At 58.0% G+C, this 26,733-nt stretch overlaps 8 protein-coding genes across 8 annotated transcripts in view; 2 read left to right on the top strand and 6 right to left on the bottom strand.

Annotated features, from left to right (window-relative positions):
- ISF_02911 (Peptidase S28) overlaps positions 1-574 on the bottom strand; it is a gene marked incomplete at both ends in the record, with an annotated part of 1,764 nt that extends 1,190 nt beyond the window's left edge. The window contains one exon of the mRNA XM_018846517.1: positions 1-574. This exon is cut by the window's left edge and continues 640 nt beyond it. Coding sequence (XP_018706245.1) covers positions 1-574 — 574 coding nt within the window.
- A 959-nt stretch (positions 575-1,533) lies between these two features.
- On the top strand, positions 1,534-2,756 carry ISF_02910 (NAD(P)-binding domain protein; the record flags this gene model as incomplete). The annotated part of the gene is made up of 3 exons (XM_018846516.1): positions 1,534-1,862; positions 1,931-1,972; positions 2,027-2,756. The coding sequence occupies 3 exons, from the start codon at positions 1,534-1,536 to the stop codon at positions 2,754-2,756; spliced, it is 1,101 nt and encodes a 366-aa protein (XP_018706244.1).
- A 268-nt stretch (positions 2,757-3,024) lies between these two features.
- On the bottom strand, positions 3,025-3,978 carry ISF_02909 (Concanavalin A-like lectin/glucanase; the record flags this gene model as incomplete). The annotated part of the gene is made up of 4 exons (XM_018846515.1): positions 3,025-3,316; positions 3,373-3,433; positions 3,507-3,597; positions 3,685-3,978. 4 exons carry the CDS (start codon positions 3,976-3,978, stop codon positions 3,025-3,027), a joined length of 738 nt encoding a protein of 245 aa, XP_018706243.1.
- Positions 3,979-5,277: 1,299 nt separating this feature from the next.
- Positions 5,278-8,247, bottom strand: ISF_02908 (hypothetical protein; the record flags this gene model as incomplete). The annotated part of the gene is made up of 2 exons (XM_018846514.1): positions 5,278-7,783; positions 7,847-8,247. 2 exons carry the CDS (start codon positions 8,245-8,247, stop codon positions 5,278-5,280), a joined length of 2,907 nt encoding a protein of 968 aa, XP_018706242.1.
- A 736-nt stretch (positions 8,248-8,983) lies between these two features.
- On the bottom strand, positions 8,984-11,052 carry ISF_02907 (hypothetical protein; the record flags this gene model as incomplete). The annotated part of the gene is made up of 2 exons (XM_018846513.1): positions 8,984-10,837; positions 11,002-11,052. The coding sequence occupies 2 exons, from the start codon at positions 11,050-11,052 to the stop codon at positions 8,984-8,986; spliced, it is 1,905 nt and encodes a 634-aa protein (XP_018706241.1).
- A 2,323-nt stretch (positions 11,053-13,375) lies between these two features.
- On the bottom strand, positions 13,376-15,430 carry ISF_02906 (glycerol-3-phosphate dehydrogenase; the record flags this gene model as incomplete). Its single annotated transcript, XM_018846512.1, has 1 exon — positions 13,376-15,430. One exon carries the CDS (start codon positions 15,428-15,430, stop codon positions 13,376-13,378), a length of 2,055 nt encoding a protein of 684 aa, XP_018706240.1.
- Positions 15,431-19,139: 3,709 nt separating this feature from the next.
- ISF_02905 (Major intrinsic protein) lies at positions 19,140-20,255 on the bottom strand (the record flags this gene model as incomplete). Its single annotated transcript, XM_018846511.1, has 3 exons — positions 19,140-19,316; positions 19,371-19,911; positions 19,963-20,255. The coding sequence occupies 3 exons, from the start codon at positions 20,253-20,255 to the stop codon at positions 19,140-19,142; spliced, it is 1,011 nt and encodes a 336-aa protein (XP_018706239.1).
- A 3,570-nt stretch (positions 20,256-23,825) lies between these two features.
- Positions 23,826-25,563, top strand: ISF_02904 (glycerol kinase; the record flags this gene model as incomplete). The annotated part of the gene is made up of 3 exons (XM_018846510.1): positions 23,826-23,965; positions 24,100-25,258; positions 25,324-25,563. 3 exons carry the CDS (start codon positions 23,826-23,828, stop codon positions 25,561-25,563), a joined length of 1,539 nt encoding a protein of 512 aa, XP_018706238.1.
- Between the last annotated feature and the right edge of the window lie 1,170 nt (positions 25,564-26,733).

The raw sequence follows: 26,733 nt of genomic DNA, 5'->3' as shown, positions 1-26,733 counted from the left end.
CGCCGTAGATGATCCACGGCGCCGCCTCCCCCGCGGTCAGGTTGAGGTGCTCCAGGCCGGGGAAGGAGGCGTGGCGCGCGAAGAAGGCCGTGTCGGCGAGCGCCTGGTCCGTGGTGAGGAAGCGCATGTTGGCCGCGCTGGCGTCCGGCACCGGCCAGCTGGTGCCGTAGTATCTGTGCTCGAGGACGACGCCGACGCCGCCGAGGGCCTCTGCGAGGATCTTGACGATGCCGTGGTCCAGGTAGGCGAGGCGGCCGGTGCTGTCGAACTCGCCCGAGTGCAGCAGGATGACGGGCCCGCCGGGCCGGTAGCGCGTGGTGTCGAGCCAGTACCGCAGCGGGAAGGTGTCGTGCGAGTGCGGCGCGTACTTGGACTCGTTGTGGAAGTGGTCGACGGGGACGGAGAGGTTGTAGGCCTTGATGTGCGGGCTGATGTCGGGGAGGTTTGCGGCGGCGGGGGCGGAGGCGGAGGCGGTCGAGAGGTAGGCTGGGACGGCCTGGTGGAAGGCGGCGGCGGCGGTCCCGGCCAGGCAAACGGCGGCGGCCGGGAGGAGCTGCAGCGAGGCGGCTCGCATCTTGGCTGATGGTGTGAGGTGTGTCCTGCTATATGCGGCTTTTCTGCCCTCAAGTTGGCAACTAGCAGAACGGGGAGCAAAAGATGTAGGGTGGTGAGGAGGCGAGGTCGGCGGAGTGTCTTTATTTGTTCGTTGGCAAGGTGCGGGTGAGGCTGCAACCTTGGGCACCTTTGCGGGCGGCGGAAGCTTCAGGTGGCTGGTGGGGACCGCCTCAAGCGGGGAAGATGGAGCAAATAGCGCTGGAGGGGGCATCGATCCTGGTTTTTTAGCGGGGTTTATAGCGCAACCGGCTTCTGTCACAGGCGGGCTCCGCGGGGGTCGCACAGGGGCCTGGGTGAGACTTTACAGGGGCAAGCCAAGTACAACGTTGTGCTTGCAACGGTTTGAGTCCCCTGCCCGTCAAATCGTCAATAAGTTGTAGAAATGCTCAAGGCATGCCTTGTCATTACTTGCAGGATATTAGTATTAAATACTGGCAAACATATGTCTAGACCTCCCAAGTGCAGTGTCGCCCTGCAAGTTGTCCGGCTACCAAGATGTCCGGCTACCGGACCCGAGACCCGGATCCGGGACCCTGTATCCGTATCCCGTACAGCTACGGGATGTCCCTTCCTGTCTTACGCTTGTTGGACACAACGCGGCTGTCTTGTAGTCGACTAGCAACCCTCGACTCGGAGTAAAAGTCAACACAGATACGATTGTTTGATTTTTTCTGCATTTTTATTTTTAGTAATCATTGCAGCAGAGCAGAGTTGCGGCCACTCTCCAACTCACCATGCGTGCCCCTAGCTATTCCCCTACAGGGGTTTCCCTACAGGCTCATCCGCCGTAATATGACGTGCCAGTCGGACCCCGCGTCTCATGCCTCACCACAGACAGACTTGTATATAACCCATCGTCACCATCATTGATCATCCATCCCACTAGACGCCGAATTGAAAGCCCAGAAACTCCCAATAATGACTCTCATCAAGCTCCCGCCCCGAAACAAGACCCTCAAAGGCCACAAGCTCGTCATCACCGACCCCCGTGCCCTCCCCGAGGACGCCTTGCCTCGCCTCCGTGCCCGGTTCCCGGACCTGCAAGTGCAGCCTTTTGACGCGGACGCAACGGACCCCTGGGAGGGGGCCACGCTGGCCCTCGGCAGTGGTCGCAATTTGCCCTCCATTGACAAGGCTGGGAAGCTGGAGCTGTTCCAGCTGACATCGGCCGGCGCGGATGGTCTGGTCGGCAAGCCCATCTTTGACGACACCGAGATAGCATTCTGCACCGCAAGCGGTGTCCATGGGTATGAAACCCCAAAACTAGCTGAATGATTACAATTTGCTGAGGGTGCCTTTTGCAGACCTCAGATAGCCGAATGGGTGGTGAGCACCTTTCTCGCCTTCCAGCATCGCTGTAAGTCCACCTTGCCCATCACTCACCCGCCAGACAACATGCTGACATTTTCAGTGCCCGAGTACCTCGAAAATCAACGCCACGGCCGGTGGGAACACTCCAAACCCTCCTCCCTCGCTCTCACCCTCCTCCCTCGCTCTCACCCTCCTCCCGCGCTCTCAATCCCACTAACCCGATCAATCTCCCCAGGGGCATCCTCGGCTACGGCAGCGTTGGGCGGCAGGTTGCCCGCGTCTGCAAGGCCGTCGGCATGACCGTCCACGCCTACACGCTGCACCCGCGACGCACGCCCTCCTCCCGTCGCGATCCCTCCTACGCGCCTCCCGGCCTCGGCGACCCTGACGGCCTCCTGCCGGACCGCTGGTTCGCCGGCGCCTCCGCCGCCGAGCTGCACGCCTTCCTCAGCTCCGGCCTGGACCTGCTCGTCGTCGCGCTGCCGCTTACGCCCCAGACGCGCGGCCGCCTCGCCGCTCGCGAGTTCGCCGCCCTCCGCGGCGCGTTCGTGTCGAATGTTGGCCGGGGTCCTATTGTTAATACGGCGGATCTGGTGGAGGCGCTGGAGGGGGGCGTGATTCGCGGCGCGGCGCTGGACGTGACGGACCCGGAGCCGCTGCCGGCGGACCACCCGCTGTGGCGGGCGAGGAATGTCACAATCACGCCACACGTGAGCGGCGAGTCGTCAAAGTACATGGAGCGGGTGTTTGAGGTTCTGCTGGAGAATTTGACGCGGCTTAGCAACGGGGAAAGATTGATGAATTTGATAAATAGAAGGGAAGGATACTAGAGGCTACTAGAAGTAAATGCACCGAATGTTCACTTTATACCCGGCCAGCCACCACCATTGACGGGGCCAACTTAGAAAGGAAAAGACTCGCTTGGCTATGGTGTTGTAGGTTACTCGTACAGCTTTAATCACAAAACTCGAAAAGAACAAATCTCAACCACAATATTTTCTTGTTGTTTCCCATGCTTCAACCGAAGCTATATATACGTCGCAACTAGACTTGCCACTCGACTCGCACTCGCAAATAGACATTTTGAAAGCAGCCTCTCTAGTGGAGGGCCACCTTGTTGGTGATGATGGCGGTGTCGCCATTGTCGGTCAGGGAGGCGGAGCACTTGGCGCCCTTGGAGTCGAGGTACCAGAGGTCGGAGCCGGCGGCGTTGAAGGTGTTTCCGTTGGCATCGGAGGCGGTCATCTGGGTGAAGCTGAAGTCCTTGAAGTTGGGCAGCAGGCTGACAGGAGCCTCCTGGATCCACTCGACGTGCTCGTAGCAGAGAGGCGTGTTGGCGGACCAGGCGTACTCGGTGTGGGTGGTTCCGCGGGACAGGTTCTCGAAGAAGCTGGTGATGAATTGTCAGTTGGGGGAAGCCCCGTCAAGGAACAAGGCCCGACTTACATGGTGCCGTGGTAGTCGTTGTCGACCGAGGCGGTGACACGGACCTGGTCTCCGGCCTTGACTGTTTCCGGTTGTCAGTTCACTGCTATGGAAGTCGGTATTGTTTTCCTCCGGGGATGGCATAGATGACATACCGACCGGGTCCTGGATGTGCCACGAGGACGTGTTGTCGGGGCTGTAAAACTCGAACCAGAAGTCGTAGGTGAAGCCGCCATTGCTGTTGTACTGCAGCCAGAAAACATGTCAGCATTTGCGCGTCAAGCCAGGTGGACAGAGAGAGAGAGATAGATAGATAGAGACGGCCAGACGTACCACCTGAGCGGTTCCGCCCTGGAGAAGAGCGCTGCCGCAGTGCGAGCCGCCGACGCCGTCGATGCCGACCCACTGGTAGGCCATGAGGTCTTTGCTACCGCCAGACGACGGCACCGTCGCCTTGGGCACGGTCCAAACGGCCGAGACCGAGGTCGCCGTCTTGGCCAGAACGGGTCCGCACCACACGTTGTTGATGATGTTGCTGCGCTCGGCCAGGCTCTTACCCGGGCGTGCCTGGACGACCGAGCCGAGGGAGAGCGCCGCGATGGCGGTGCTGGCGATCTTGGTGAGCATTGCGGGAAGAAGACGAAGAAGCTATCTGAGTTGCTGGTTTGTCGGGTTTGGTCGTTGCGAACGAGGCGATGAGGAGGTTCCTTCATCTTTCGTGTCGGCACGGGGCTCAAGCTTTATACATACATGTCGACGTCGACCGGTTTACCTCTCGAAGTGATGCCATATGCCATGATCGTCAACTTCACGTCGGCAAACTGTTCAGGAAAGACACCTAGATCGGCCAATTCACGTCCTCTACATCTATTAAGCAGACCATCTGAGTTCTACGTACCTGCTCTCTTTGGTTAACCCCGCCGATCTTTACGTAAAATACAATAAGACGGCCAACAATGGTTCCTCAGCTCACTACGGGCCGTTTCACATGAGTCTATCTGCCTCTTGTTCAAGATTTGGCCGGCACCGGGCCGCGCCAAACTCCCCCAACTTCACCCCAAATCTGTCTGACAGCATCGCTCACTTCTCACAGGAGTGGCTTGCCTTTGGGGTAAATTATGCTGTAATGGAATTGGGGACCCCGGTTCCTATGACTACAAAGGTGGTTACGGACAAGGGCCTCTTTGTAGCGTCGTCATCAGATTGTATAGAGGGGAAGTCGATTGTGTTACCAATTGCCGTGACCAACAGATTTAGTCTCTGATTAGGTTGAGAAACCTTTACTACCCCAAAAAGGTCCCAGGTGCCTGCTGTGGCGTGCCGCTGGTCCAGAACTTGCAAGCCATTGGACGACTCGAGGAGATAACTGATACCTAATATTAGCCCAACGGCATGGTCTTTTCCCACACGCGCTATCTTTGTGGGGAATTTCGCGGGGAAGTTCGTGAGGAAGAGTCAAAGAGGTTGCTTTTTGGGGGCTTTAATTCAGCTTCCATTACGCCGGAAGCTCGCTAGCTCGAGCTCGTCATTGATCGATGATACTGTGATACTGCATGTGATCTGTAGATGCATCCAAGTCGTTACTCCGGTTCTAGTTATACCGTTGGTCCGTCTTCGGAGCTACCGGACAAAGCACTGGCTTCACCTCCGGATCTTTAACGTCTTCTTTGACAGACTAGGCCGCCTTTGGCAGGCAACAATGGTGACTGGGTCTGATAAGGGACAAATGCTGAATCCATAAGCCTCATATTTTAACCATCAGTATATGCAGTAACATCTAACGAAGTGGCCTCCTTTTCCGGATGAATGACAATAATGAGGCTAAAACAGTACCGGCTCCGTAATAAAAGAAGGGAGCAAAATACACTGAACCAAGATGCCCAAGATGAGCGACCTGTTAAACTAAATACAATACTTCAAGGATGGCTAGGGTGTTCCTTGGACCTGTTGATCAGGCTGCTCCCCAGTCTCCCGCAGCAAGCCACGCAGCAAGTCCCTCAATCCCCGAATCTCCACGTCATTGTACGTCTCGTCCAGCATCTCCATCACGCCCTCCGCCGTGATCTCCGGATCCCACGCGTCCGCCTTGACCACCGCGCGCGGGTCCGCACCGCCCACCTCCAGCAGCAGCCGCACCACCCTCGCCCACCTCCGCGTGCCGTCGCCGTCCACGTCGTAGCGCCCGATCCACCTCCTCCTCCGCGCATCCCGGAGGTGCCGCAGCATCGCCAGCCACGTCGTCGTCTCCGCACGCGTCGCAAAGTCGCGGTACCTGCTGTCCGGACCCTCTCCGCCGTCCGCCCGCAGCAGCGTCTCCACCAGCGCCGGGTCCGACGCCGGGTAGACCGTTTGCCGCCGGGAGCACGAAAACTCCGTGGCATACGCCAGCAGCGGCACCGCATCGTCCACCCGCAGCGCGCGCACCTCCTCCGATGGAGCATCGTCTTCCTCCTCCTCCTCCTCCTCCTCCTTCTCCTGCCGCCGCGCGGCGAGCTCGGCGGCGACGTATGCGCGCAGGCCGAAGCGCACCGCCAGGCACAGGAACGGCCGCCCGATGGGCGCCGCCTTGGCGCGCGTCTCGAACGTGCCGAACGCGGCGCGCGCCCAGTGGTCGCGCGGGTCGCGCGGCCGCGGCAGCCACCACCGGCCGACCGTGGCGTCGAGCTCATTGACGAATGCCCGCTGGAGGCCCTCCGGGTCGGCGGGGTCGGCGCGCCGCGCGTGGGTCAGGGCGAGCGTGATGCCGGGCCACCAGTCGTCGAGGAAGCGGTGGCGCTCGAAGACGCCGAGCGGGCGCTTCATCTGCAGCACGTAGGAGCGCAGCAGGCGCAGGTCCGGGTCCAGGTCGGCGGGCCGGGTGAGCTGGACGCCGGGCCCGGAGAGGAGCCAGTCGCGGACGGTGCGGTGGATGTAGACGACCCTGGCCCGGGCGCGGTCTCGCATCGAGCGCGGTCTGCTGCTGCCTCGGAGGAGGTTGCCCTCGCGGCTGCGGACGTGGAGGTCCAGCAGCCCGGAGAACCTCTTCTGAATCGTCTCGATGGTCGCCTCGGCGCGCTGCTGGACAAAATCGTCCTTGGCTTCCTCCACGGCCAGCTTGTCGAGGACCATCTGGTCGTCCGCCTTGTCCAGCGCGAAGGCGAGCTCCCAGACCGTCAGGTTGCTGGCGTCGTCGTTGCGCACAAAGTCGGCCGCCTCCTCCCTAGTCCGCATCAGGCCGTACACGGCCGCCGTCTGCGCGAGCTCCTCCGGCGTCTGGTCCTCGAAGAGCAGCTTCGCGAACAGCGCGTCCAGGTCCGCCGGGAGCGTGGCCAGGAGCCGAGCCAGGCCGTCCACCCCGTCCGTCGCTGCTCCCGCAGACCGCTCCAGGATCTTCTCGACCGCCAGCCGCACCCACAGGAACACGCCGTCCGCGCGATCCACCAGCTCGTCCACGAACCGCGCGCCTCCTTCCTCGTCACGCTCCAGGACCGCGCCCACCTCGCCGTCCCTCGCCAGCGTCTCCGAGACGTACCGCCGCATGTCCCCGCGCGTCAGCTCCTGCAGCCGTAGATTCGGCACCGTGAACGCGAACGCGTCCCTAAACACCTCCCACGGCCTCGACGACAGACACATCTTGACCCTCCCCCCCGCCGCCGTCGCCAGGCCGCGGAACAGGTCCACCACGGCCGCGTGGTCGCCCTCAAACTCGTCCATGCCATCCACGAACAGGCAAGTCTTCGTCCCGTCCGCCGCCGCCGCCACGGCCGCCACGAGCGCGTGCAACGCGGGCAGCAGCTCCTCCGCCGTCCACGCGAGCCGCAGCCTCACGCGCTCCTTCGTCGACATGCCTTGGAGCCGCGCCCACAGCGCCGGGAACGCCGCCGCCGCGAGTCCCGGCCGCGCCGAGAGCAGCTGGTGCAGCAGCGAGCGCAGCAGGCCCGTGCGGGAGCGCTGCTCGCGCGCGCCACCCGTCCAGAAGAAGAAGCCCGCCACCAGCACCGGGGTGCCGCCGCCCCAGGCCCCGAGGCACCGGGCCGTCGCTTCGTGTCGGGAGAGGTGCCGCATAAAGGTCGACTTGCCGGAGCCGGGCTTGCCGGTGATCCAGTAGACGGGGCCCGCGTCCGCCGTGGACAGCCAGGTCTTCAGGCCGTGCTCCCCGTCCGCGAAGACCCAGTCAAAGGTGGAGGCGTGGGCTTCGGTGACCTCGTCCTCGCGGTCACGCATGCTCTTGTACGCGAGCGCCTCGAGGATGAAGTCGTGCAGGACCTCCGGCGCCACCTCCCCGCGCGGGCCCCGCGTCGGCGTCTCGAGCCCCGAGCGTGGCTCCTTGGCGCCGCCGCGCCTGCCGTCGGCCTTGCTGGGCTCGCCGTTGTAGAACTCGTCAAGGGCCGGCGCGTTCGGCGCCAGGCGGACGACGAGCTGCCGCTCCAGCTGGTGAAGCTCCTCAACCGGACTCGCGGGATGTCAGCGCGACTCGGTGTAGATAGATGAGTAGGTAGACGTAAACGCAACTCACAAAGGTGACTGTTCGAGGCGCTGCGCTCGCTGGACCAGGGTGTCCAGTCGCTCGCCGAGCACGACCAGGTCGGCGAGCTCCCAAGTAAACGCGGCGTCCTCCGCAAGCCGATCAAGCCGGAGCCCGATGTCCTTGCCAATCTTGACGCATTCGCGCAGGAGAGCCGTAGGCACATCGCCCGCCTTGGCCTCCTCAGTCGCGGCCACGGCGGCACGCAGATGATCGCCATGCTCAGCCAGGGGCGAGGCGCCCGAGACGAGTTCCGGGTCCTTTTCGTCATCGTCCTCGGCGAGACTCTGCCGCGACCATGCGCACGCGAATACGGCCGTCGCGGCCTGGAGAAACGCCAGCACGGCCGCCACGGCCGAGCCGGCGGGGACGTTTGTAGCAGCGGCCGCCATTCATGTAATGGGGCTGTCTATTGTGATGTTTCTACGGATTGTTTACTAGCTATCTGATAACGGGAACATATGCCCCGAGCCGGTGGGTAGGCGTGGGCTGCAGACAGGCACTTTTGTGAGCAATGCAGTGGCAGAGCGGACACGTTGGTGATGAAAGGGACAGAAAAAGTGCGGGGGGGGGGAATAAGTAGGCTGGAAGGATTGAAGAGGAGGTTTCAATGTGGCTTGTCTAATCTCTCCTCGAGTATGCAATTAGCCGAATCCTTGCCAGGCTCCCGCGAGCCGAGCCGGCGAAAGCCGCTTACATGTCAAGCCTGGTTGTTGAAGAGTAAAGTATATGGAGATAAAGTACTGGGGCAGGCTAGCAGTTGCCCGGTTTACTGTCTGTCAATTTTAGACATTGCGAGGTAATTCAATCTCAGAAAGATAAAAGGCAGAAGAAGAAGGGCTCAAAACATATGTTCTAGATTCTCTATATCTTTATGTGAATGAAAGCAAATGTACATGCCACGGCGAACCGCCGGAATAAGAATGCAGACTACGGACGCGTCTCGCGTCGAATAAACAAGGCCTTGTGTCCAGAAAACAGTGCAATAAAGTATTGGGGAGGTGTGGTCATTATCGTGGGTGTGCTGCTTACGTACCATATTGGTAGATCGCATCGTAAAAAAGAGGTGAACAGGTGAAGTGGAAGGGAACCGGGAAGCATATCATTATCATACACGCACGCAGAGAATTACGCAACGACAAGCTGGCTGCGACTGGCGTCCTTGTTTTTCCTCTTGAACAGGTTCTTGAAGAGATCGCTCTGCTGCCGCTGCCCCTTGGGCCGGACGGGCAAGTCGAGGTCGTCGCGGCTGCGGCTGCGGCTGTGGCTGCTGCGGCTGTCGTCCAGCTCGGAGCGCGACTTGTGCTTGCTCGACGAGGACCCCGCACGGGACGACGAGCTCCTGGTGCTCTTGCGGTCATCCTCGTCGTCGTGCCTGCTCGAGTGGTGAGACTTGTGAGATTTGGAAGACTTGTGCGTCCTGCTTGTCTTGCTCGTCTTGCTGCTGCGGTGTGTGCGGCTGCTGCGATGCGAGCGGGTGTCGTCAAAGTCGCGTTGGTCCTCGTAGCGCTCGCGCTCGTCGACACGGGTAGCGCGGTCCGCCTCGGGAGTGATGAGCTCAATGTCGGCGCTCTCATCGTCGCCGAGTGGCTCGATGCCTCGGCGCCATGATTCGATGGTGCTGAGCTCTTCGTCGAGCACAAGGGCTTCGTCGTAGCCTCCGCCTCCGGCATATGTGCCGCCTTCAGCGTATGTGTGTGCACGCTCCAGCTGAGGTCTCTCCATTTCGACCGGCTCCTCGATGGCGGGCAGCGCCTGCAGCGGCTCGTATGCGATGGCAGCTTGTGCGGCACGTTCTTGCTGCACTTTCTTGACGATCTTCCAACCGCCAAACATGACTACGGTGACGCCAACGGCAAGACCAGAGGCAATGAGAAACTGGGGAGAGGCCAGGAGAGCAAAAACAGCGGGCGAGCCGCCTTTGAGGAGACCGAGAACGGCAGGGGACATTTTCGAGGCGACAGCAGACAGCTCACTCAGCGTCAGGGCGACAGCAGCCGCGGCCTCGGGCTTTGCTTGGAGATGTTGAATCATTGCCTTGGCAGAATGTTGGACGCAGTCTGCCTCGTCAAGCAGGCCCTGGACCTTGCGAACCAGCGCTGTGGCCTCGCCTTGGTCGGGATCGAGGTCGGTCCTTTCAGCCAGATCGGGTGGAATGTTTCCATACGCAAGATTCATGTCAATCTTTTTCTTCTTGGGCGCGGGGACGAGAGCGCCAGACTGGGGCATGGGCGCCTCGGAGTGGGGTGCGTAATAGGATTCTGGCTGATCATATTGGGACGCGCCGTACTGGGATTCCGGTCTCGCGACCGGGACTATGGCCGTCCTTGTATCGGCAGGGTAGTAGACGCTGCGATCCACCACGGTGAGGTCCATATTTGACTGGCCCATGGGGACCGTCTCGGCGTAGGGGCTGCGATATCTGGACAAGGCGGTTGGGGGTCTGGAGGAACGGACGCTGCCGGCTTCGCTGTGGGCTTTGAGGTTGTTCTCCGTCAAGGCGACCGAGCCCGCCTCGGAGGGTGCGCGGGTGCTGCGTGGCCTGTGGCTACCGTGATGACTGCCATGGTGGCTGCCGTGGTGGGAGGCCTTTGTGCGGTGAGTGCGGCGGGAGCTTGCCACGCTGGCGGTATCGTAGGAGGCGCGTCGGGGCTGGTCTTGTAGGGTGTACTGGTCTTCTTCGACGTAGTAGGCCGTCTGGGCACGGCTCAGGGTGCGAGGGCGGAACTCGGCCTCGTCGCCTCGAACCGAAGGTGCATACTGGATGGGAGCAGCGTACTGGCTAGGAGCGTACTGGCTAGGAGCGTACTGGCTAGGAGGGCCCTGGCTAGGAGGGCCCTGGCGGACAGAGGGCGCACGCTGGACGCTTCTGGTCTCGTCGAATGTGTTTGCGCGGGAGAGGGCCCGTCCGGCTCTGACGCTTTCCTTTTTCTCGCTGTAGACGGCTTTCGCTTCTTGGAATATGGAAAACAGCTGCTTGCCCTAGAGAGGGATCAAAAAGAAACGCGATGAGTTAGCTACTATTCTGGTATGCCGATCGAGTAGGTAGTGAGCCGGTTTGGTGTGGCGGGGCTAAAATGAGATGTCTGTGGTGCCGGCAGTTTGGGAAGCAAAGATGAGGGATGGATGGATGGACGGTTGCTTACAGTGCTGATGATCTTGCCTGAGTTGTTGACAATGGTGACCGTCTGCTCCATGATGGACAGCCTAATAGCGGGTGGGAGAGATGTAGTGTTTGCAGCTGGTGATTTAGGATGAAGGAGAAGAAAAGAAGCGGAGGAACTTGAGCAAGCGGCAGTTTATGCCGTAGTCTGGACAAGAGGAGGAGGCCTTTCGTGCGACTGCTTTGAATGGAGTATTGAAGTCGGAGGACAAGTACCCTTGTAATATGGATACCTGGGCACCAGTAAAGTAAGTACCTTGGGAGGCTGGGGGACAGCAAAGGCAGCTGAAAGAGTGGTAGAAACAAGCGTCGAGACCGCTAAAAGATCGGGATTCGCGATTCAGCTAGCCAGGTAGTACCTTTACTTGAGGGCTTTGCTGGCTCTGGCTTGACAATGGGAAGACGACCTCGACAACCTTGAACCTAGCTGGGCTTAGATCAGGCGGCAAATGGCGGGTCCCGCAGCTTCCCACTAACCAAAACGTACCTATTTCACAAGTCGACTTGTTAATGCCAAGTGTCGGTGAATAAGAACCGTGTCTGCTTTCTGTCTCTTCAAGCTCCAGGGAGAGGCTGGGGGTTGATGCCCCGGGGCAAGTTGACTGGGTTTCTGGTCCCCTGATTTGATGTCGGACGAGTCGGACAAGTACCTCGGGGGGCAAGGACACAATGCAAAGGTACTTGCAAACAATGCCTGCCCACTGTAGATCCACCGTATTACCCACTGTACCCGGCGTGGAGGAGCCCTGTAGCGACCTGGGATCGGAGGCGGTATCGACAGACCGCCAAAAGGCAATAACTAGTGCGCAAATATTGGGAAGTGCGATATCAGAAACGTGAGAAATGAAAGGAAAGCAAAAGAAATAAAATGTAGGGAAAAAATTGCCTAACAGGTGGTTAAATATAATGACAATCATTTGCAGACTTTTTCTCGTCGGGTTACACGTATGACATGATGCCCATGGAAAAAAAATCCTGCTCTGAGCCACCTCGGTCGGCAATGATAAGACCAATCGCCAGAGAGGACGGCACACACGTACTCAGGCAGGCCGCTGCCCAACCAACCGTCTGCGCCTCAGGACAAGATTTTTTTCTTTTCTTTAAAAAAAAAAACAAAACAAAAGCGCAGCAACAAAGCAAAGACTCGAATCCGCTTCCAACTTGTTTGTTTCTCGGCCTGGCAAACCATATCCCAACTAACGCCTCATCAACACGTTCCTTGCACCCGGTTCTCCCGATTTGGGGCGGGCCGCTGCGCTATCATGGGCCAGCAGCACCTTTGGGCTTGCTTGTCAGGCCTGGCTGCATATGACAGTCACATACGGATTACCTCTCGTCCACTCAGCTCCGTCGCTCACAAACAGGCCAGGAAGCCAAGAAAGCCCATGATGATTTGTTCGCCCTTGATCCTTCGAAACGTTTTTTTTTTTTGACTAATAATTGTATACAAGGGAGGCAAGGAGGCTCTTCACGTTTCCACTTTGCCCCCTCACCAGCCGCCCACCCCCCGCCCGCGCTTTGCCAGGTGGCCATGCCCAGAGCCTATCACCAGACTTGGGATGACACGACACGACCCCCATCCATGAGGTCGCACCGGGCCGCTTCTCCCTTTCTCTGCGGCTTCATCTGTTGATCCATGACGAATCCAGAGGGGAGGGGGGGGTTCCCCGTCACGAGTGCGGCCTTGAGCCGCCTCACCACCACCCTCCCCTCTGTCGGACCAGGCATCAAGTCGGGCACGATGGGGGATCGGAACGGAAAGCGCATGCAGCATCGCTTTCCCTGGTGGCAGCACGGAAACGCACGCCGGGTTGCACAGCAGGTCGGGTCCCAAAAAAGGACGACGCCAACTTGAACGAGGTCGCTCATTGGGCAGCCGCTGGCCAGTGAGCTGGGAACAAAAAGGCAAGTCAACATGATCGGCCTCCGAAGGTGGCTGCATAGTTTCAGGCCGCCATATGCACGATTTAGGAGAAGGGTGTCGACAGGAGGTGTTGAGTGTAACATTCTTCGTATGGTTGTTATTTCTGGCTATGATGTGATGTAGTGGTGGTTATAGGTCTATCCAGCGCGAACCCGGTCGAGCTTTGTCTGCAACGACTATGCAAAATCTGACCCAAAATGGGGTAAATGAAAAAGCAAATGAACAAGAGACAACGCCTAAACAGCAAACCTAGACAGATAAGACAGAATAAAAGAAATGAGCTTGGATCGTAGTTGCCTCGAGGCAAAGTGACGCTCTGCACAAGTCATGCCATGCAATGCGCGCAACACACTGCGCGTCCATCCCCCGCATGGTCTCCTTTCCCCCTTCTTCACCAGTCGACTCCCTCCCATGTTCCACCTTGCGCCGTCTCTTACTGCCCGCCGGCGTCCCGCTGGCCGACGACACCGCCAAAGTTGAGCTTGCCGCCGACCGCCAGCGCCTTCTGCTTCGTCGTCACGCGAGCGGCCTCCGCCTCCGCATCCTCGAACACCTCCCCGCCGCCGCGCGCCAGGCCCATGGACTCGAGGAAGCGCAGCGCCTCGCGACGCTCGCGCGCCTGCCTAGCCGCGCCCCAGCCGAGCTCCTCCGCCATGATCTCGACCACGCGGGGCAGCGCGCGGCGCGCGCCGTCGGCGTCGAGGAACGCGAGTCGCGTGCGCCGCGCGATCACATCAGCAGCCGTACAGGCGGCCTCGGCGCGCACGCCGTACCGCACCTCGGCGTCGGTGAACGGGTGCGCGGGCAGCAGGCGTGTCGGGCCCTCGGGGCCGGCCGCCGCGAGAACAGCCCACGCGCGGTCACCGTAGTTGGTGGCCAGGTGGTGCGCGACGTCGGCGTCGAGGACGCGGTCCTCGGCGAGCTCAGCGGGCAGCTTGGTCGAGTAGCCGTGGGAGCCGACCAGGACGGCCTTGCGGGTGACGCACGCGCCGGTGGTGCTCTGCAGGGCCGAGGCGCCTTGGGGGCAGGCGCCGGAGATGTTGGCGAGGGCCACGTCAGCGCGCGGTTGCAGGCCAAACGTCTCGATGGCCTGGTCGACGGCGTCCTCGGCCATCTGGCGGTAGGTCGTCCACTTGCCGCCGGCGCAAGTCAGCAGGCCCGCGGGCGACACGGTGACGAGGTGGCTGCGGACGAGCGACTCGGTGTTCTTGGCGTGCGGGTCGCGCACCAGAGGGCGGATGCCGGACCAGGCGGCCAGCACGTCGGCGCGTGTCAGCGCCGCCTCGGGGCGCAGCAGCTTGCTGACCTCACCAAGGATGAATTCGACATCCTCGCCGCGCGCCGTCGGCTGCCGCTCCACCTCGCACGCGTTGTCCGTCGTGCCCGCCAGCGTGCGGCCCTCCCACGGCAGCACGAAGACGACGCGTCCGTCCGACGTCGCTGCGTCCAGCATGCCCATGCCGCTCGGGCACAGGCCCGCCGGCAGCACCACGTGCGCGCCCGACGCGGGAGCGATCATCGGCTTGCGCGTGGGCTCGTCCATGCGCTCGACGGCGTCGGCGAACGGGCCGGTCGCGTTGATGACGCCCTTGGCGCGGACAGCGAACTCGCCGCCATCGAGGCCGGCCTCGGCGTCGTCGCCGGCGAGGACGTCACGCACCATCGCGCCGCAAATCTTGCCGTCGGCGCCCTTGCGCAGGCCCGTGACCTCGACGTGGTTGAGCACCGTCGCGCCGTAGAGCGACGCCGTGGTCGCGAGGGCCACGTTCATGCGTGAGTCGTTGTGCTGGCCATCGTAGTAGACGAGAGCGCCGACCAGCTTCTCCGGGTTCAGCAGCGGCAGCCGGGCCAGCGCAGCGGCACGGCCCATGTAGTACGACGGCTCCAGCCCCTGGTCACCGGCCAGCAGGTCGTACGCCTTGGTGCCAACCCACATGTACGGCGCCTGCCACCAGCGCTCGAGCGGCAGCAGGATGGGCAGCGACCGCGACAGATGCGGCGCGATGTCGAGGAACGTGCGGCGCTCGTGCAGCGCCTCCATGACGAGCTGCAGCTGCGCATAGTCGAGGTTCCATACGGCCTTCTCTAGGTACCGCACGCCGCCGTGGACGAGCTTGGTGCTCTTGGAGCTCGTCCCGGCTGAGAAGTCGTCGCGCTCGACGAGGGCGACCTTGAGACCGCGCGTCACGGCGTCGAGCGCGATGCCCGTTCCGGTCGCGCCGCCGCCGATAATCAGGAGGTCATACTCTTCGTTACTGTCAGGTTGTCCGTGGCGGCGGAGCTCGGCGAGGTTCTCGGCGCGGCTCTTGAGCTTGGGAAATGTCGGCGGCACGATGCGACCGCTGTCGTCGCGCTGTAGCGGCACTAGCGGCGTGTCAAACGAGTGTCTGTTCTGTCGGCGGGAGGCGTAGAGGACGGTGCCGGTGGTGGCCACGGCGGCGAGGCCTATTAAAGGCTTGCGCAGACGCGAGATTGCTGCTCGAGACATTGTGTGAAGGGTGGTGTGTGTGAGGTGAGGTGAGGTAAAGTAGTCGATGAGCTATGCGGGAGGCGTGAAGCCGAGCTCAGTTGAATCGTAACGATCGCGAGAGCAAGTCTGATTTTCTTCTCAAAAGCCGAGTGTTGCTGTGTGAGAGAAGAAGACAAAGTTGAAAGAGTCGAGGATGGAAAGTCAAGTAGTCACAAGCTTCGGCGGATGTGGTCCGTCCCGGTTCCGGCTACTTGTCGATGCTAGTAAGATGGAGCCGCCAAGATGTAGGCTATCCTAGTACAAGTGACGGGGCCTATTGGATATATGTTGCAAGGTAAGCTCGTTGTCGAGGGCGTTGGAGTTGTGATGTTCGGGTATCGAAGATGAAAGAAGAGAGCGCAAAATAGGAGCAGCGCCGTGTCCTGTTAATAAAGCTCGGTCTCACCGTGCGATAACCGTGAATGGCAAAGATAACAAATGACTCCAAGACAAAAAAAAAAGGATTCTGAAGCTTGAGACTCCACTCCGAACTATCGGGATGTTTACCGCGGACTTTGAAAGGAGGGAGGGCAGTGCTGTGGTGCAACGGTAGCTAGGTTTTCCGTGTCAGCCCACGTGGTGACACTTGACTGGATTATAGTTGAAAGCGAAACGGGGATTATCTAGGGCCAGGTGAGAAGAAAAAACAAGGTGAGAAAAAATGGCACCGAAGATGTGCAACTTCAGGTGACGAGAGAGAGGAGGAAAACGAGGTGAAACCCGGTACTGGGAGAGGAGAGGGCCGATTTCGCGACGCTGAGTGACATGACATCATGTAGCACAACAGCACAGCTGTGCAAAAAAGAGGAGAACGGAGTGACTGACCCAAGACATGGTCAAGAAAATACACGGGGAGTTTTGCGACTTCCCACCAATTGCAGACGCACAAAGGACAATCAATCATCAACAGGAGGGAGGGAACGTCACAGAGCAGCTGTCGGTTTTTTCGGGGTTCCATCTTTAGCCGTGCGTCGCGCTATGCGTCTCGGTATTCCATACCCGAAGACCCCTGTTTTTAGTCTTCTCGGGTTGAAGTCGGGCTTCTCGACCGAGACACGGCGCCCCCACTGAACCACATCATTCTCGGTGCTTGCTCGGTAGCCACGACCCGAGAAAACCTGGGCAACTGATAAAATCAATCTTCATACCCCTGTAACGCCGTTCCCGTTCCCGCTGGCTGGAAAGAATTACTGGTGATGTTACCGGAATGCAATGCCCTTTTTTTTTTTGTCCACCCCTTGCCCAAACGCCTTCCTCGCCAAAACCGCCGAAAATTCCGGCCCCAAAAGCCACGCCCCCGAGACCTCCGGGTGGCCGTCCGGAGCGCCGACTCGGCATCCGTCCGTCACAATGGGGCCCGGACTGGTCATGCGGTGCTTCGATTTTTTTTAAAAAATGTCTCATTCCCCAGATATCCGTTTCGAGCTCATCTCATCCCCCCTTGCAGCATCCTTCTCACCCCGCCACGTTTCGAAGTCGCGGGGGTTACACGCCGGGATCCTCCCCCAACTTTTTGCGCAGCGCATGTCTGATCATGCGCTAGTTAGAAGAGCGCGGCAGTATTCCGTTGTGTGAATCCCATTTGTCTCATCTGATGTTATATGTCAGGATTCCCGTAGCATTGATTTTAAGAATACCCATCCTAGTATTCCTCGGCCAAACTGCACAATGGCCTAACACACACAGGGTCCTATTTCATATATCAATAAGTGGTCAGCTAATGACAGCCGCGCCCCCCTCAGCCTGACTCTCACACCCCACGCCGCTCGCCAAAGACCCTTTTGCGCTCCCCTACAAAACGGGGCGAACTGTTAAGGTAGAAAATGAATATCGGCAGTAGTTGCTCGCAGTGGGCCTATATAACACCAGTGCCTACATCATGCGCGCGCCACACCCGTTCATCATGACCGCGATGGCCTGGACGAGATCGCGGTGAGCATGTGATGGCTGCAGCCAGAGCCTTGCACTTGTTAGTAAGTTAGTAGACTCGTGGCCTGATTTTCCTCTAGTTTCTCCCCGCCTTCTTTATTTTTGCATGGCGGGTGCGCACCTAGAGCTAACTACATAGGCCAGCAGCCCCGTGTAAGAAAGCGATACCGCGCGGCCGGCCGAAGGCGCAGGGAAAAAATGCCACCAAGCATGCCCTAGTTAGCGAAGAAAAAAGCTTGTTGAATGCACACCCCCCCTCCTCGTGACAGTAGCGCCCGAAATCAGTGGCGCGATTCTTCAGTCTAAATGCCCTCTTCTTCAGCCGGGGCGGGGAGAGGGGGGGCCTTCTTCTTACCCTGTAGTATTCCAAAGAGTCAGGCGCAAGAAATTCGACATTGAATTTGCAGAAAAATTCCATTTGTCATGTTCAAGGGACCTTTGAACGACCTTTAAAACTGGATTTGCCAGTTACGAGTTATGGCTTTTGCAATTAAGGCGTCGACGACTGACATCTTCGCATTGACAAAACCTGCGGCTACTCGGCCACGAATTGCTTCTCAGCGGCCTACACGGCACGTTCGTAACAAGCCCATGGCCAAACTACATTTCCCACCAACGCACCCTTCCCCCAAACTGTGCCTCTTGTTGAAATTACCATCACACACTACTACCCGAGAAACAGGCTGGGGGGGGGGGGGGGGGGCGAGGCCGGTCCTGTCAAGTCAAGTGTTCTAGACTTCGCTCCCGCAAGGCAACGACTAGCCCTGAACAAGCGACTTGATGCTAATAAAAGACGACTTCCAAACAGCAGGCTCGCAAACACGAGAAACTTTTCCTGGTCAATCAATGCGGGTGTTTGGTTTTTTTTTGTCATGCCAGGGACCGCGCTACGATGGTCTTTCCCACAACACGTTCTAGAACCTTGAGCTATTAGTAAGAGGGCAAAAAAAACATCAATGCAAGTACATCGCTTGCAGTAGTTACGCAAATCTGGCCCGTTGGAACCAGGCTTACGTATCCGTAGGGAGATGGAAGAAAAAAAAAGGGAGAGACTCAAGGTTCTTAGGCCGCGCCGCAATGGCTGGCACGCTCCCGCACTAGCACTATTGGCTCATGTCTTACAACAAGGAAACGGCCGAGGACAACCGGTTTGTGGTACGTGATCCAAAGCTGGTGGCGAGTATGGTGGTATTGGAAGTTGCTATTTAACGGCTATCTCCACATGGTATAGATGCAATGCAAAGCATTGTCTTATTCATTAGGCCGTCGACTATAGATCCTCATGGCGAAGCGCCGACAACACCATTACCGGCCAATAGTTATATCAGACAGGCACTATATACCCTAATCATTAGTTAGTACTCACCAAACAGGCTTCGGGGGAAAAACTACCTAGCAACAAGCTACAGTAGTTGACCTCGTCAAACCTCGCACCGAAGCCATATTGCCGTCAGGCATCACAGAGGCAAGGTATTGTAAAGATGAAGAAATATGCTGAAATTCATAAAAATATCGCATGAGAGAATGCAGTAAAAATCATATGCAGAATCGTAAAATATGTCAAGCATGTCCTTCTTTTCAGGTCGCCAGACGGCTTCGCTCGTCGCCTCTTCAAAAGAACCAATTTCCAATAAAATACAACCAACACAGAAACGCCGAGGCACAACAAAAATGATCAGAACTCGCTCAGCCCTCCCCCAATCATCCCCAGTCCCTGAGATATGCTTGTCGTAGCGATCACTTCCCAGTTTCTTCCATCTTAGACTTTACCCTCGAGCGACTTTCGGTAGGTGTTGGACCAGACATCGCGACGGGGCTGAGCCAGTCTCTTGAGGCCAAACCACGGAGTGTTGATGGGGCTGGGGCCGGTATAAATGAAAACGTCGTACAAAAAGCCGCCAAAGAGGGTGCCGAAGAACGGTGCGACCATTGGAATCTGACTCCAAAGTTAGAACAATTCATTTCTCTTTTCAGCATGCAAAAGACTCACCCAGAAGTAGTAGCCACCAGCTGAAAAGACTTCAGTGCCATAGCCAACAAAGTAAGTAATGAGGCGAGGACCAAAGTCACGAGCCAAGTTGATGGCATAACCGGTCTCCCATCCCAAACAGGCACCAATACCGAAAATGAGGAAGAAGAGAGCCAATGGCAGCATCTTGCCAGCACCAATGTTGTTGTCATCGACGAGCGCGAAAATGACAAACTGGAGGACAGAACTGGAGAGGAACTCGGAGAAGAACATGCCGGTACGGGTCATGAAGGGGGCGGGGTATGTGCAAAAGACACCGGCGGTAGCGTTGGGGCCGCTGACAGTTCGGATTCCGGGGCCGCCCTCGAAGTTGTCGATGGCCGACTTGTAATTGCCGTAGATGATGGCAGCGCCAGCCATGGCACCAAGGAGCTGAGCAAGGGCGTAGACGGGGAATTTGCGCCAAGGGTGGCCGCGGAAGACGCAGTTGGCCAAGGTCACGGCAGGGTTGATATGCCCACCAGACTTGCCACCGACATAGACGCCAAACATGACACCGATGCTATATGCTGTCAGTGTGTGAATCGCTACAAAGCACAGTGAAGAAGCTTACCCCCAGCCCCATGAAATACTCTGGTAGTTTCCCTTTTGTTCTTTGCTCAAAACAACCTGGGCAACGACACCGTCACCGAAGATGATGAGGATCATGGTGCCAAGGAACTCGGAAAAGGCATCTTGCCAGATGGAGCGGACTTTGGTCCAGGCAAGCTCTTTCTCCTCGGGAGCGGGAAGCTCAGGAGGGAGGGTGTCGGGAGTGCTGGGAGGAACCATCTTGCTATCGTGAAAGGAATTGAGTTTGTCGACCGACGACGCAGACACAGAGTCGTGAGAGATGGGAAGGGACATTGGTGCAAGACGAAGGTCAAGAGTATGAAGTATGGAATGCAGTCGAGAAAGGCTCTGATGCAACTCCACGGGGAAGAGGCGGTTAATATGCTCTTTTGTGGGATGAGGCGAGGGTGGTACGGCGGGCTTAGCCGTTGCGACTAATAACCCCGCGGAGTGAATTCGAGGTGCCCCGGAATGAACAGGTAGAGGAGCTGAGAAGAGGATCCGGGGATGGAGTCGAGCAAGGAATCGGGGTTGTTTTCGCGAGTGTCTTAGTAGGGTCTTGAGGCAGCCGAGCGAGTAGAGTGTATGATCCGGTGGTCTCGGCCGTGAGTGGACTTAGGAACCGAGCAGGGGCGGCAATGGTGAGGATATTTTCATAGGCTGAACAGGTTTAAAAATGTATGATGCCACAGAGAAGCTGAGGGTGAGATGAGGGAAACACAAGCCACAGTGGAAAAGAAGGGGTGTGAGAGTTGAAAATGAAAATGTTTAGAGGATGCGGAGCGCCATGTGTAGAGTGGCACTGCTAGGCGTCTTTAGGGGGGACTACTGTATAAAGAGGAGAAACAGAGGGAGGGTAAGAGCGGCGGCTACCCGTCTGAACATGGTCAGGCCTTTGTGAAGATGCGGCAAGTCTGGGGGAACATGGGCAGGAGAGAGGAGGAAGTAAGAGGAACCCATGTCGTCAGGGAAGGTTGTGGTGTGGTGTGTGAGTGGGCTAACCAGAGCCTACGGATCCCAGTAGTTAGTTTACTCCTCTCATTCAGTGGACAGCGAACGATGGGGACTAGAAAGTAAAGACAATAATTAAACAGGGGGGGTTCGCATCGGGGTGTGCATACAGTTAGGTTAGCATTGCGCCGAAGAGGGGCAAGACGTCCGGAAAAGCACCACCGCCACCAACGGACGGGGAGGGAGGCGAAGGCGACGGCGGCAGCGGCATCTGCAGCAACCTGCATTTGCATGAAGTATTCGAGTTGTGTTGGAGAAAAAAAAAGCCACTGCACTGATTCCGAGTGAAAAATGGCCTGAGAAGGCATTGGAGTGAGTAGTTTCCGGCCGAGACGAAGATGAATGCAGGTATCACCAGCAACTGACGGCGGCGGCGCCCGGGCGGTGCGGAACTGTCATCCCCGCCACCTCGGCCACCTCGCTGTGGCTTCGCGTGGCTTGAGAACAGTTCCTTCCTTCTTGTTCCTTGGTTGTGGCGCAGGAACAGAGCACGGCGTTCCTTGGTACCCAGATGGGCTGGGCTGCATCGAGTTGATGACGATGCAATCGAGTTCATTGGAGGATTGCGGTCATTTTCATGCCTTTATTCTGCACCTGCGCCTAACAGACCTTGGTTGCAGTCAACTTCACAAACCTTACATGACTGCTCACACACACAACGCATGCACACAACCCGGCGTTGATGCTGCTTTTGGACTGAGATTTGGCGCCAACGCCTCTGATCTGACACGCCACCCCCGCTGTGGTCCAATGCCAGCGACCGGGGCTTCCGACGAGGGGTGCCCGTGGCACTTGGTGGATGGCCTGAAAATATGCGTTGCAGTCTGCAGCTGAAGGATCTGCTGTTCAAATAGCTCGGATGATATTTTGGGTTTGTTTTTCCCCTTTTTGCCTCCATGGGCACTGACTGGCTCATAATAAGACAAAGTTGACAACACAGGTGCTTACCGCGAGCGCCTAGTCCCAGCCAGCCTCGTGCGCGCACTGGAGCAGCGAGAACTGAGTCCTGCATGATTAGTTGGGTAGTTTAGTGCCGTGGTGCATCGGCAAATCTCCTATCAAATTGCATCCGTTTTTCTCGTCCTTGCCTGGCGCCTCTAGCCGTGTTTGCAGGCACCGAGAAGAACACAGATATTGCCACTTGGCCTGTTGGCTCGTGATAATAGTAGGCGTACTATGCTGGCTCCTACATACTATATGTATAGCCTCCTGTACTGTATAGTTCGCCCACAAGGAACGCCTCCACAGATGAACCAGGCTCTGCAAGTCATAGGAGGCAGGGGAATGGGGGGATGGGGCGCAAGGTACCTGGAGGGGAGCCAAAAGATAAAAACGGCGTTTTGGCGGGAGCATAGAAAGCCCGCTCGCTTCGAAGTTTGGCCCCAAAACAGTCGACGAAGCCAAGACCCAGCCACCAGCCTCTTGTCGGTCTCAAAACTCAACTGTCGCCCCCCTGTAAGCCCGCCAGCAGGCATTCGGCCCTTTGCCCCGAACATGGCGTTGGCTTTTTATTCTTAGCGCCCCAGTTGTCCGATTGGGGGTCGCTCCGTAGAAACCATCTAGAAGCCCGCCACCGCCCTCGGTGTTCAACACCGAGCTTCTGATGGAGGCGGAGGCGGAGGCGGCGGCGGGGACTTGGAGAACCGCAAATGCTCCAATTCTTTGACGCTCATGGAGCTGTCGGTTCTCCAACCTGTCGCATGGCGAAAGCGAGCGCGTAGGAAAAAGACCTGCGTCAATATTGGCCGCAACGCTGCAACGTTCCCAAGTCCAGCCATTCAGCCATAGCGCCGGCGAGCCACTTCGACCCCCCAAATGCTGACCGAATGGTGGCGCTACTAACTTTTAAGCAATTCGGAACGGCTCATGGCTGCAGCCGGGACATTACTGAGTACAATGTCTTGCCTCAGTTGCCGTTGTTGTCAGTGACATCCATGTAGATGCAACACCCCCAAGGGGTTCCTAGCCAAGTCGAACTTCTCCATACTTTTTCCCCAGCCGGTTGATGAGGTTTCTCACGTCACGAGTAGCGCGCAGCCAGGCTTTAAGATTTATTTCTCATCCCGTGACGTCGAGAGGCTCCTCCTCCCCACAAACTGCGAAGTACCTTGGGCCCGGCGGTGTTGATCAAACAAGCAGGCCCATCCGTCGGGACTGGGTTCGAGTTGTGGTAATAGGGGTGACCGCGATAACTCTGCAATAGTCAACTTTAGCTAATAAATGTCTTTGGGGTCTGAGACGACGAAATGCAGGGCGGCCAGTGCAGATTACTGCTGCATGCATGGCCAACGGCTCAGCTGCCTCCCAAGATGAGGGGAAGCTCAACCTCCAGCCTTGCGCCAAACAAGCAATAGCGGGCGGACGGGTCGGCTGTGCTATTGTAGGGATCAACTCACGAGAACAACGGAAAACGAGTAAAATGCCTGCTCTAGACTCGGACGTGGCTTGGAGTTGGTGCGGCGTCTCCCAAGACCGCTTCCCCGTGGGCTTCTTGTGGCCGGCAAGCTGGGGAGCGTCGGCGGCGCCACCAGAAAACGGGGTCTGGGGGAGCCAAGCTGCCAGGCCAGGCCCTCCACATGTCAATTGCACGAGAGTACAAGTATTTTTGCGATCCCCCTCTTGGACAGCTGCAACTTACTCCTGTCTTTCTATCTTCTAGTAGTTTCTTCCATCTTTCCCTTTTTCTTCCTCTACTCCATATTCTGCATCACCTATCCTACGGAGCTCTGCTTGTAATAGCTCGCTTCCCCATTTTTGCTTACTTGACCCTCCATAAACCAGCTGCCAGCTTCCCCGCCATACTTTATGCTCGCCAACCTCGTCTCCCAGACTCACTCCAAACTCATCAACGCCATGACTTCCTCAGGGAACGATGTCTTTGTCGGTGCCATTGACCAAGGCACCACCAGCACCCGTTTCCTCATTTTCAACACCAATGGAGAAGTTGTCGCCCTCCACCAGATTGAATTCAAGCAAATCTACCCCCAGCCTGGGTAAGCTTCAACCCCTCCATAACCCCGCCACCAAGTTGCGCTGCCGTCGCACTCTGTCGCACGCAGTCGCGGTTCATAGAGTCGCTTCGGCATAACGAGAAGACTTCAATTGGCTAACCACTCTCCTTTCGCAGTTGGCACGAACATGACCCCGAAGAGCTCGTAACCTCCGTCGAGCAGTGCATCGACGGTGCCGTCGCTGCCTTTGAGGAGCAGGGCCACTCCCGCAGCCAGATCGCCGCCGTCGGCATCACCAACCAGCGCGAGACCACCATCGTGTGGGACAAGAACACTGGTAAAGCTCTTCACAACGGCATTGTTTGGACCGATACCCGCTCTCAGGAGCTCGTCCGCCGCCTCAAGCACCGCCTCGGCTCCAAGGAGCTGACCGGCCGCTGCGGCCTGCCGCTCTCCACCTACTCCTCCGTCGGCAAGCTGCTTTGGCTGCTCGAGAACGTCGACGCGGTCAAGGAGGCGTACGAGGCTGGAAACCTTGCGTTCGGTACCGTCGACGCATGGCTTGCCTACAAGCTCAACGGCGGGCCTGACAAGAACGTTCACGTCTCGGACCCTTCCAACGCCTCCCGCACCATGTTCATGAACCTCGAGAGCCTTGACTACGACGCCGAGCTCCTCGACTGGTTCCGAATCGACCGCAACAAGGTCCAGCTGCCCAAGATTGTCCGCTCCTCCGACCCCGAGGCCTTTGGCGCCCTCGCCAACACCGCCCTCAAGGGCACCAAGATCACCGGCTGCCTCGGCGACCAGTCCGCGGCGCTCGTCGGCCAGAAGGGTTTCACGCCTGGCCTGGCCAAGAACACCTACGGCACTGGCTGCTTCCTCCTCTACAACGTCGGCCCCAAGCCTATTCTTTCCACCCACGGTCTGCTGTCCACCGTCGCTTTCGACTTTGGCCCTGGCAAGACCATGTACGCTCTGGAGGGTAGCATTGCTGTCGCTGGGTCCAGCATCAAGTTCCTCGTCGATAACCTTGGCTTTATTGATTCGTCCTCCAAGCTGAGTGCCCTCGCCGAGACTGTTGAGGACAATGGAGGCTGCACTTTCGTCACCGCCTTTAGCGGCCTGTTCGCGCCCTACTGGATTGATGATGCCCGTGGCACTATCTTCGGTATCACCGCCTACACGAAGCGCGGCCACATTGCGCGCGCTACCCTCGAGGCTACTTGCTTCCAGACCAAGGCCATCCTCGACTCGATGGAGAAGGATAGCGGCCAGGCTCTAACTGAGCTCGCGGTCGATGGTGGCATGTGCAACTCGGACCTTATCATGCAGGTTAGTAATTGCGCAAAATGTTTTTATGACAATGCCAGACAGAATGCTAACAGCTCATCGTATAGACGCAATCCGACTTCATTGGTATCCCTGTAAACCGCCCCGCCATGCGGGAGACGACTGCCCTCGGCGCTGCCATCGCGGCCGGCCTCGCTGTCGGTATCTGGAACAGCCTTGATGACCTGAAGAATGTCAACACTGAAGGCAGCACGACCTTTAAGCCCCAGATCACCACCCAGGATGCCAGCAGCCGTTTCTCTCGCTGGGAGAAGGCTGTCGAGATGAGCAAGGGCTGGGCCAACTAGGCCAAATTGTCTAGCTCACGATGAGGTTCATGTATGATCACGGCGTTTTTCTCTGATTGTTCGTCCAGCTTTCTTCTTGGTGCTTGGATTTGGAACACATGATAGCAATAGTTTCTTTTTAGGAAGGCGGCTCTTTTTTTGAGTCGTCAAATGACCGGGATGACACATATTTTACTCTTGAAAAAAAGAAAGTAAAGCCCACCTGTTTATCATCAAAGAAACACCGTTCCTGCCTCCTCATGGAAAAGCCTCACGACGGATACGTAAATGATGAGCAGCAGCTGGTCGTTGTATGGCTGGCTGCACTAAACGGCATTAACCGTGGTCACACAGGTCGCCGATAAGTTTCAGCCATGCCAGGCTGGCAGGTCGTCACACGAGATTCTCGAACAGAAGGGCCTCTTGTTCCGCGCCCGGGGGTGCGGCAGATGAGGGCCACCGACCAGCTATGTAGCTGCGCGCCGTGACCAGCATTTGTACCTATTTGTCCGAGTGGCTGGGGTCGGGCAATGAGGGTACGTAAACCTGATTGGTTTTGGATGGCTGGAGGAACGTGTGGCTGATTTTGTAGGAAACCAGTGCAAGGGAAGCTTGGCTGGGGAAAGCTGTCGATGAAAGGTTACGATGCGCGGTTCACGATATTGAAAGCCTGGGGGTCATGATGAGATGAGACGAGGAGACGACTCAGTTCAGTGGGCTACAGTAGACTTCTAGCGCTGTTACAGCGGTGATGCAGCACCGCACCCGCTACAATGCCCTGAAACTGCTGGGTGGCAGGTCCTGAAATCCATCTGCAAAGCCTGTGAGTCCGCAATGGACGAACCCCCTCACTCTCAAGCCCGCCAGCAGTTCCTCCTCACTCTCACACCCACCCACCACCATTTCATCATCATTAGCCAAACCCACCCCATCTCCATCCGTCCATTGCCATCCCATGTATCTATCCAGCCACCAGGTGCTCAAAGCTCCTCCCCTCCGCTAGTCAGGGACTTCCACGCCGTCTTCCATTTCCGCCGCAACCAGGCAATGCGGCGGTTCCACACAATTGCGACGCCGAGAAAAAAAAGCTTCCAACGAACAACCCAGCGCCCAACCACGACCGAAGGAAAAGCGGACATGGAACTCGCAAAGTCAGTGCCGAACAACACTTAAATGCGGACCCAATCCTCG

This window comes from Cordyceps fumosorosea (genome assembly GCF_001636725.1).
Source record: "Cordyceps fumosorosea ARSEF 2679 chromosome Unknown scaffold_5, whole genome shotgun sequence".
NCBI lineage: Eukaryota > Fungi > Ascomycota > Sordariomycetes > Hypocreales > Cordycipitaceae > Cordyceps > Cordyceps fumosorosea.
Note: the sequence above shows the minus strand (reverse complement) of the source record. Positions and strands in the feature narration are given on the sequence as shown.